The sequence below is a fragment of the Pyrgilauda ruficollis genome, unplaced genomic scaffold (assembly GCF_017590135.1).
Source record: "Pyrgilauda ruficollis isolate IOZ18807 unplaced genomic scaffold, ASM1759013v1 scaffold19, whole genome shotgun sequence".
In the NCBI taxonomy this organism is placed as follows: Eukaryota; Metazoa; Chordata; class Aves; order Passeriformes; family Passeridae; genus Pyrgilauda; species Pyrgilauda ruficollis.
This window is the reverse complement of record NW_024518095.1, coordinates 1,514,160-1,524,818: the sequence shown is the minus strand read 5'-3', so window position 1 is coordinate 1,524,818 and position 10,659 is coordinate 1,514,160. Positions and strand designations below refer to the sequence as shown.

The 10,659-nt window shown below is 39.9% G+C and overlaps 1 protein-coding gene across 2 annotated transcripts in view; it reads left to right on the top strand.

The window, feature by feature from the left end:
* Window positions 1-8,458, top strand: part of SCAF11 (SR-related CTD associated factor 11) — a 50,111-nt gene extending 41,653 nt beyond the window's left edge. For both annotated transcript variants that reach the window (XM_041465557.1, XM_041465559.1), the window contains exons 12-15: window positions 1,672-2,015; window positions 4,443-4,661; window positions 5,103-5,222; window positions 5,600-8,458. In XM_041465557.1, the coding sequence (XP_041321491.1) occupies window positions 1,672-2,015; window positions 4,443-4,661; window positions 5,103-5,222; window positions 5,600-5,728 (812 nt within the window). In that variant the 3' untranslated portion in view covers window positions 5,729-8,458. The remainder of the gene's footprint in view (window positions 1-1,671; window positions 2,016-4,442; window positions 4,662-5,102; window positions 5,223-5,599) is intronic.
* Window positions 8,459-10,659: the final 2,201 nt, after the last annotated feature.

Genomic DNA, 10,659 nt, shown 5'->3' with positions numbered 1-10,659 from the left:
TAGTATTTACACAACTTTAAAAAGGCTACTTCATTTTAAAAATACATGAATTTGCCTGTGCAGACCCACATGGCAGATCTTAGCCAAGCAGCATGCTCCTAGATAAGCGCAGTCCTGTTTAAATGCTTTAAAAAAATCTAGGGCAATTTATAAATACAAAACCAGAGCCTTTACTGTATTTCAGTTTTAAAATGCCTCCAAAATGTTAATATAAGTCTAAATTAGTTTTGGAGGGGTTTTTATATCTAAAAGACAACCACCCTGACAGAAATAAACTTTTTGGTAGAAAGTAAGTTAACTGAACTGTGGATGAGATTGTTTCTGAATATTTTAGAAGTCATCCACAGATTATTAATGCCCTGATTAATAATCTTTAAGGATAGGTGTGAATTGAATTAAATAATTATGAAATATATTTCTGAAGACAACTACACTTGCACTCTTGCACTCTCTCCTTGTTTTGCCTTTCATTTTTATCCATTTTCATTCCATGTGCAAGCAGTTTTCTCCCTCTTCTGAGAGAGAACTGCATCAGTGGCTTCCTAGTTTTGAGGCAACATTGTCACCCTTTTATCTGCTGCAGGGAAGACTTACCAAACCTGTAGCTGAAAGCATATTGTGATTCAAAGACTTTTTCATGTAGTTCAGGCACAGTCATGCTGTTATTCACTTTTGGAAGCTGAGAATAGTACAATAATCTCTGATAAGTGGTTAAAACAGGCTAGGTTGCCATCATGACATGGTCTTCCAGGGCAACCTGCTTTTGCTGACCCTGCTTGAGCAGAGAGCCTGGACCAGAGAGTCTCAATAGGTCCCTTCCAACCTCAGTGATTCTGTTATCCCATTATTTTAAAAAATGAGGATTTGGGCTAACATGTAAGGCCTTAGATTGTGATCTCTGTGAATTAGATGACAGGGTTCCTCAAGGAAGGGATTCTAAGGACGGACATCTAAATTGCAATCAGTCATTTCTCCAAACTGATTTATTGACTTCTGGAAGGCTTGCTGCTTATGTCTAGATTTTAACTTATTGGCTTCTGTTGAAAAGAAGATGATATATCAAAGTAATTTATTTAAGAAGCTACCTGCTACCCCAAGAGGTTATTTTTACTTCTAGGTTTTACCTGTTGTACCATTACAGGGTTTTTGAACAACTCTTTCTGAATATGAATATCTTTTAAATGGTTTGAGGATGACTTATTGCTCAGTGTGAAAAATCCCAGCAGAGTATTTCTGTAATTACCAGAACTGTACAGTGAGTGTGTGTGAATCAGGAGCAGAGACTTGCTGATGTGGTAATATGTGACTAACCTTCTGCAATTGCAGAAGCCAAATTTACTGGGTAAATTATGTTGTCTTCCCACTCTTAGGTGAAAAATTGCAGTTTCATTGTGATGAAATAATTTATTGGATTTGTTATGGGAACAAGTATAGAAAACAAATTCAAAATGCAGGCTTTCATAGTAACCTACATTTTTTAAACTTGGAAATTAGCATTTGGTTTCATGGCATGTGTGATGGCGAGTGCTGTGCAATATCTTGAAAATACTCAGATTATAGAAAGCTTTTTGATAATCCATCCTTAATTAAGAGTTCAGACACCTTGCTCCCATTTTGCTTTATGAAGTACAGAATTCTTCTTGATATACTGTCTGGTTTTTGTTTTGGCAGATCCAAACCTCAAAGACCAAGGCAGCCAGCAAAATGATGGCTCTCAGTTACCAATAAATATGATGCAGCAACAAATGAATGTAATGCCACAAGTGAATGCACAGCACCAACCTATGAACATCTTCCCGTATCCAGTGGGTGTCCATCCTCCCTTGATGAATATGCAACGAAATCCTTTCAACATCCACCCTGCAATGCCCATGCATCTCCCTACTGGAGTGCCTCTCATACAGGTAGCTGCTCCCACAAATATTTCTCAGGGATTACCTCCGCCTCCACCTCCACCCCCACCATCTCAACAAGTCAACTACATTGCTTCACAGCAAGATGGAAAACAATTGCAGGTATGCTTTATCAGAAGCCATGGCAAGAACAGTGGTGAAATAATACCAGCTGAGGATTCTTTATCTTGAATATCATAAATTTATACTTGCAGTTTCTTTCTCTCTTGCCTATTTTCTTCCACCTTGTACCAAATTTGAAGTGGAAGCATCCATGAGCATATGGGTTGTAGCTTTTAAAAAATAACAGCATACAGCATCATAACCAGGTTTCTGTGGTAATGGAACACTGAAAAATTTCATCAGTGTTGTCCATTATCTTTTTTATCTTAGAAGTGACCTGCTTCCAAAACTAAATCTTCCCCTTTCAAACCTGATTTTTAAGCATTTTAGGAAATGCTTGAATACCTTTTCAGCAGCATGTAGAGTGATCTAAACTTCTGTGTTGCAGTTCTCATCCCATGGGGGTCTACCAACAGAGGAAAATTACCAAGTACTACATGGCACCCATTTGTTCCACACTTCCATTCTCCAGCTGTCACCATCTCAGTGGCTTCTCCACACACGCATTTTTTATTGTTTAATCTTTTGAGCCTTTTTATTAATAATTTCTGAGGTCTTTTTGGTGTTTTTTGCTTCTGCCTTCTTACCCGATTCTCCTGGTTTTGCATGCCCTGTTTGAGACCTAACTCCCACTTTATTTCTCCAGTTTCAAAAAGACCGCCATGCTTAGGGCAGGTCAGACCATCTTTTTATGACTCTAAGGATATCTTTAAAACAACTCTTATGTATGTGAGCTCCTCCTGTAGCTGGCTGTTCATATTAAGAGCTTTTTTATCAAGGAAAATAATATTAACAACTTGGAGGAGAACCCATGGCCCTGCAAGATGTGATACTGTATTTATAATAAGTAAAGGGCTCCTCAGGAGTTGACTGGGGTTTGTGCTTTTCTTTTGCTGCTGCCTTTTCTAACCTAAACCACTTTCCCCTACATTCCAGGTTGAAAAAGTGAGCAAACGATTTCTAACCCTCTGTTTTCATGCATCATCTGTAAAGATCTGAAGTGAGCTGATAAATGACCTACATTGTTCTCACTTTTCACTGCTGTCATCTGTTTGTAGTCATTAACTTAGAACTAGGAGAATTGAGTGCTGTGGGAAATACTGAGTGGGGTTACAGGCCATATGAAATAACTTAATACACTGCAAAGTAAACCAAGAAGGTACTGCTGGAACTAAAATACTGGTAGATTGCTTGTTGATTTAATTAATACCTCCTGTCTTAATTAAAATATTTTCACAATTGGAAATCCAGTAGATTTAACCTCTAAAAATGTAAGAAGTCGGAACATAGACTTCAAAACCTCTGAAATGAGTATCTAGTGCAGCAATAAATATGTTTCTGTAAAGACTGTGTGTTGTTGCAAACGCAGTTACCTGTTGTAAAGCCCATGTTACACTTGTTGCTCTTACCTGCTTTTGTGGACTCGTGTCCATGAACCTGAATGCTCTTGCAGCTGCTGCTGCTTTTTCTTTGAGCTTTCATTCAACAACCCCTCAGTGGTAGCACAATAGAAATGACTGAATACTGCAGGACACCACCTGTCCTTCCTGTTGGAAGGGAAATGAAGACAGCACGCTGGTGAGCGTTGGCATGCTGCTTATAACAGCTCCATTTCTCTGTCCTTTCCAAAGAGCTCAGATTCCTGTTTCATTATTTTCCATCTAGATAAATGCAGATGTGTAAAGAGTAATGCTGATGACCTGCAAAAAAGCAGTGTTTAGTGTAGCCTGCCAGAAACATGTCAGGAGGATGTTCTGGGCTTTTGCTAAAAATGGCCTCTATCTGAAGTCTGAGTGCTACTTAATTTCTCGGTTCCGAAGTATGTACAGTGCCTTTTGGTGATGTTTGGAAATGGCCAGAAAATGGCTATTGCTGAAAAACAGATCCTGGTACTTCAGCCAGCATTTCATCTCTCGCCTGTGTATTTATATTTGCAAGTTCAAGCTGATAACAAACATGAAAATAGATGTTTTCAAAGCAACATCATTATGATGCAGGAATGTAAGTGTGGCTTTGGGTGGTACCTTTTGCATGTGTGTTTAGGTGCTGATATTTTTAGAAAACGTCTACTTATCACATCCTTGTTTTGTAAATCAGATTGATTCTGCAGCCATAAACTTCCTTCCCCTTGTACCTCTGTGCCTATTTGCAGGGTATTTTATTACTGGGATCAGAGCTAGAAATTGCAGCCATTGTGGTGACATGGAAGATGCTTTACTTTTCAAGCTTTTCTTTTTGTTTTTTTTTTTCTTTGAGTCGATGTAATGTAATGTGTGTACCTTCCAAAATAATGGGCAGTGTGGAAATCAGGTAAAGAAGCAAAGCATGCAGTATTTGTGCTCATTCTAGAGCAGCTGAGACTCCTAAGAAAGCCACATTGCCGTATAGAAGAATAACGTATTAACTACTGATAACTTTTTAAAACAGGGTATTCCAAATGCTTCTCATGTAAGTAACAGCATGAGTGCTCCAGCTTTGCCTGCTCCAGCAGCAGTCCTGGGAAACGTGGGAACAGTTCAGGGACCAAATTCGGGTAATGCAACGTCATCAGGTCACATGAAGAGCTCTAATGCAGCTGTAAAATTGGGAGAAAACAAAGCAAGTGTAACAGTGGAAGCCAGTGCAGATAGCTCGAAGAAGGACCAGGCAAGTTCAAAGTTCAGCATATATTTTATATACACTGTTTATATATTTACATTAAAACATAAAATTTAATTTTTATATAAATGCATTTTGATGACTAAAAAATAGCAAGTTATGACAATAACCCTTCAGTGTAATATACTCCATATCATCACGTATGTAATATTTTTGTGGCAGCCATAGGACACAGGTTAGCCTCTGACTCTTTTTAATGTAGTCTTCTTTAAAGCATATATTATAAATATCACTTGAATTGCTGTGGGAAAATGTTCTGTGCTTAGCAGAGCACAGGCAGCTCCCATGAGAGCTGAAATGTCTATGTGGGGAGGGCGGGGGTGGTTGTCTAATCTTCTGTGGCAACCTTTTTCCTGTGAAGTTTTAACTTGTGATTGATAAAGATACATAGGCAGTGAAATTTAACACTCAAGTTTGTTTTCTCTTCAGAAATTGTTAATTCAAGAAAAAGCAGCACAAGAGGTCAAGCTTGCAATCAAACCTTTCTACCAAAACAAAGATATCACTAAGGAGGAATACAAAGAAATTGTGAGGAAAGCTGTAGATAAAGTAAGTTGGTCCAATAATACAAGCTGCACACATTTCACTCTGGGGCAAGCTTTGGGGTGGGTTTCTCATTTTTGGGAACAGCTCATAGTTGCTGGAAAGGGGGAAGAGGGAGAAGCAAAAATACCTTTCTTCTTTCTCCATCCACAAGAGCTTTCTTTGGCTTCACAGAACAGAACTTGGTTATTGTGTGGAAGAATTGAATGGGAATTCAGAAGTATTTAGGAAGCAATTGGAAAGTATTAGGAGTTTTAAAATATGTTTTGCCTGGGATGGGAGAATCAGAAGTGTCGGGAAATAAATGAATAATGTGGAACTGTGGCAAATCAATGGAAATGTTTGAATCATTTCAAACGTTTTTGTTCTTTAAACTGTTGCAGGTTTGTCATAGCAAGAGCGGAGAAGTTAATTCTGCAAAAGTGGCAAATCTAGTGAAAGCGTATGTAGACAAATACAAGCATTCACGGAAGAAAAATCCTGAAGAGGCAGTCTCCTGTGAAAGGAAATAGAATATGTTTTCATTTTTTAGTTTTATTCTATATGCAAAGTGCAATTTCAATGTGAACTGTTAACTGAAAATTGTACATGACAGTGATTTGAATTTGGTTTTGATAAAACTATTTTTCAAGGTAGTGTATGATGTTTTGTTCTAAAGAAATATAGATCTGCAGAGCAACTTCTTTATTCCTTTTTAAAAACAGATTTCTAAAAAGAATACAGGTGTAAAGAAGAATCATTAGGAATGTACGGTTGTGTGGATACTTAGATGTACAGCATTTTGACTTGAATAAGAGAGTGCATTAACTTAGAAACTTCGAGTACGTTGGGTTTGGAACAGGTATGTACAGTACATGTGATCAGTCAGATTAAAGTAAAATTTTTCTTTTGATTGCTCCCTAATTATAGCAAAGGTGAAATAATTCATTGCCTTGACAAATATTTCTACTGTTAACTGGACAGGCTGAATGCAGGGGTCACAATGTGTATATTAAAAAAGCACATAGAGTTGTCTGAACACAACTGTTAGATTTCAAAAAGAAAAGTCATAAACAGTAAAATGGGGTGCCCAAAAGCATGGGTGCTGCACAGCTGTTGTAACACCAAATAAAAATTATGCTGCTTGGTAATGTTTGTGATGTTTTTTAATTTGTTTCAAGATAGTGGGATAACTTGAATAATTTTTGTGTTGAAAGTCCTCAATCACCACACGCTGGTAACCTCAGGTTATGCACTTAGGCTAGCAGGAGATTAGTGTACCAAAGCTACATGTTCAGAAACAGAAAAATTTCTTCTTCTTCAAGTAAAATCAAGAAAGCTGGAATTTATTGTTAGGCTCCCAGTTGACCAGAGACTGCCAGTTGTGCCAATCTCAGCTGCATAATACTTTTCTCCATTAATTAGGGACTTTGGCATGAATCACCAGACTGGTATTGGTGAGCCCATGCCATCAGAAGCCAAGTGTCTTCCTGCTTCCCTGAGCACTGGAGACAGATTATTAGAGGTACCACAAGCATTCTAAAAAGAGCTGTCAGGTCACTGAATGTGCCTGGGGAAACCTTACACCTCAGGTAAAACCAGTTCTACTGAGGCAGCAGCAGGGAGGGTTGCTGGAATACTGTGATCACCATGTGTTCCTTAGCAGAAGAAGAGCTGGAGATCCTTCTCCAAGGAGCCTTACTCTGATTTGCTCCCTTACTCTTACACAGTGCTATTAAAATCTTGTCACTAACCCTACAGTCCTGTTGTGCTGTTGGTGTTGGATCAGCCTGGCTTCCGCTCCAGCCCAAAGCCTCCTTGCCCAGAAGCAGGAATAAAACATTTAAACAGAATGTATCAGTTGAGATTTCTGAGGAATTCTCTCTTTGTAGCCAGTAGTTCCCAAATTACCTGGTTTTGGCAGAAAACAGTTTCACCTTTAAAGTAACTTTTGCAGAAGCCTAAGGATGGCATAAGGGATATCCCCCCGTGTACATGTGTGGTGTAGAGAGAGAGGTGTAAAAGCATGATGTTTGTCACAGCAGGTGATTGCTTGGTTTTAACTATAACTTTCTGCAGACTTAATGAAGCATTTGACTGTCTATATTTATTTTTGTGTGCCTAAATACAAATGCTATGTAAATTAGAAACAGATATAATACATTTTCTACAGTCAAGTCAAGTTTTAGGCTTTTCAGTATACTCAGTTTTACACTATGATAGCAATTTGTAAGATCTCTTGAACTATTTTAAGCTAAAATTGGTTAGCACTTTTTGAAAAATGTAGCAAATTGCTATGTGTATCCTGGTTTATCACGCCATGCGTACTTTATTATATTTTCCTTCTCTGAATTTTTGGATTTTAATCACTTTTATATCTTTTTCTAGTCTATACAGTTGAGCCTTGCTATAAAGCTCCTTTCAGGAGTCAGATAAGTGTTTCAAGGGGTTTTTTTCCTCTTTTGGAAGAGAGGTGGAAATTGGGGGAGGTGGGAAAGAAACAAGGGAGGATTTGAACTGGGAGAAGGGAGGGGTGATTAGTTTCTTGTTTTGCAGCTCCTGGGTGGAAGAGAAGCTGTCACTGGCTTCCACATTGTTGGAGCAGTGACTATAGTGATGCTCCACTGTATTTCAAAACCTAATGAAGAATACCAAATAGAGTAGCATGTGATCAGTAACTTTTATTTTTTACAATTAAATCCTTCAGAATTTATCAGAAAATACGCAGTTTGTTACAATTTCTATGTTGAATTAAAGAAATGCATTGCCTTAATCTGTAGACTCTGCTCCTGTTTCTGCTGAAAAGCAGCAAGGTCTCTGCTGGTGCAGCTGCATGAGAAGGGGAGTATGGCAACCTCGGAGTCCTGGTTGTGTTCCAGTAGGATGAAAGGTGTATTTCTACTCATTGAAACACCTTCTACTGGAACATCCCAACATGCACCAGCACTGAGAGCAGAGGAGGGGAGCTGAGCCCCCTTGCTGCCTCCAGGGTAGTGGTGATTCCTTCAATCCAAACTACCTTGTGGGAAACAATTACAAAAGTGTACCTTCTGTCAACTTATGCAAATCAAAAGGGTTTTCCTTGCACCCCTTCCCCTTTCTCACTGTGCATGCTGCTTGAATGTCTCATCCTAAAGAAACACCTTACGAGCACGGTGGCTGTCCAAAGTCCACAGTACTGTGTATGTAGGCTGGAGTGCTGTCTACTGAAAAATTTAGTTTCTTGTAGTGTTTAACAGTTTGTAATAAATTCTTTTCTCTCAGCTGGCAGTGTTTGGTTTTAAATGACTCTGGCTCAAGTGGTGTGGTTTGGAAAGCAATGTAGCTCCTGTTCCTTCTGTGCAGATGCATTTATCTTGTTCTGTGTTGTCTGGGCACCCCGTCCTTTACATCTCATTTGTTTTAAGTTAGTCTTCACCCTGCCTTGCCCATCTGCAGGTGCTTCAAGCTAGAAAAAAGCAAATGCAGGTGCCAAGAGCCCCTTCACCCTGGACTTGAAAAACATGGAGGGGTTCAGGGCGTGAGTGGAATTCTGCTGTGGGAAGCAAACAGGACGGGATTCAAACCCTGGGTGTGCCCGATGCACAAGTGCCACCTAAGCAGGGAGCAGCTTCACTGAAATACCCTAGGGGGATTTTAGTGCAGGAGAGCTGGCCTGCCTTGGGAACAAAATTCCAGGCATCTCTGCTTCCAAGAGTTAGCTCCACTGTACCTTCATGAGGTAGCTCCACAGGTAAGGTTGGCACAGGTGTGAGAGTTACAGTTAAGGAGATATGCTGGCAACATTTTTCATTGTTACTACACCTTACAATATTCACATTGAACAATACTTGATAAATAGTAGAGATGACAGTAAGGACAATAAAGTGTATCACCAATTTCAGTAACTGAAGAGTACTAATTATTACTAATGTACTAATAGTACTAATTATTACTAATGGAGTATCTATGAAAATTTTTTAAAAAGTTTTTAATCACTATGTTAGTAAGAAAACCAGTAAGAGCACAAGTAACTACTTGTATAGAAGGAGATGAAGCTCTGGAAGAGCACAGGCTGGGATCTAGAACTTGACTTGGCACTTCCAGTATCAGTCACAGCTCCCAGACTCACCCACCAACAATAAAGCTCGACCTGATCATCATTGTCTTGCACTGTGCACTAAGTACAGGGGCTGATGGCTTTGAAGTAGTGATCATTTAAGAAGATATTACCATCCCACCACAAAGAAACTGGTGATAACTTTACTTAGTCAGCCTTGAATTGTCTGCCACTTGAAAATGATTCATGAATTCAAACCCCTCTGTGAAATCCCCCACATTCATTCCCTTAAGGGAACCACTGTGCTGGTTTTGCATTAATTGATATTTGGTGAGGAGGGAACAAATTAATGAACCAAAACCAGCTCCAGGCAGCTGCTCTGCCCCTGCAGAGCTGGAGCCCACGTGCTGCAGGTGCAGCCTCTGCCACACAGGACACTGAGCAACTTTTTGGCTCCCTCAGCTCCTGCCCCTGCCACGCTCTGCAGCCTGCACACACATCCCTGATCCAGCAAGCCAAGGGACATCAGCCATGGAGCTCTCTGCACCCACTCAAGCGAGGAATGTCCAACAGCCCAGTAACTACCTGGCAAAAAAGGCGGAGGAGGGAGGAAGCACAAGGGGATGAGTACGTGTGTCTGCAGCTGCTGCATGGCAGCAGATCTTGGGCCATGGTGAGCACTGAACTCACACCTCACCACACGCTCTGGGCTTCTCCCTCCAGGTTACCCCACTTTCAAGTTTGAAACTAGCAAGAAAAAATGAGAACAGTATATTTTTAGTCATAATAAAATGATTCAAATCCAGGATGTTGTTCGCCCCAAACTGCAGGCAGGCAGGCAGTAATTAACACCAACAGCTGTGCAGTTCTGCCCGGCCATCGCGCTCTACGCAGGGAACACCAGAACTGCATCATCAAGCACAGCTGAGCATAAAGTAATGGAAAAAGAGGGCTGATCTAGAGGTGATCAACTGCAGCACATTTCCTCCTTCCAGGCAAGGGTGCTGCAATAGCTTTCAGTGGAGTGAGACCACAGGCCAACAAAGTGCGGTGTTACTGCACCGACAGCTTCACAACCCCTAGAGGATTCAGGCTGATGATTGAGGAATAATGTTTGCTTCGGCAAGAGAGGCTTTCAGCATCCTTACTATGCTGCAAAACACTCTGAAGGAAGAAATGTAATTGTACATACAAGATAATTCCTCATTTTAAAAATACAGCTAATCTGGAATCAGTTTTGCTTTTTTTTTTCTCCAAAGAAATTTATACTTGTCTTCAAGAAGATGCTGTAGAGCCAAGCCACAACAAAGCTTCTTTATGAGTGTGCTTCAGTGAGATGATGCTCACTGGAGAGCACAGAACATTCTCCATCAGTTGTAATGAGCAGTGGTAACACTAAAGTAATCTATAATAAAGAAAATACAT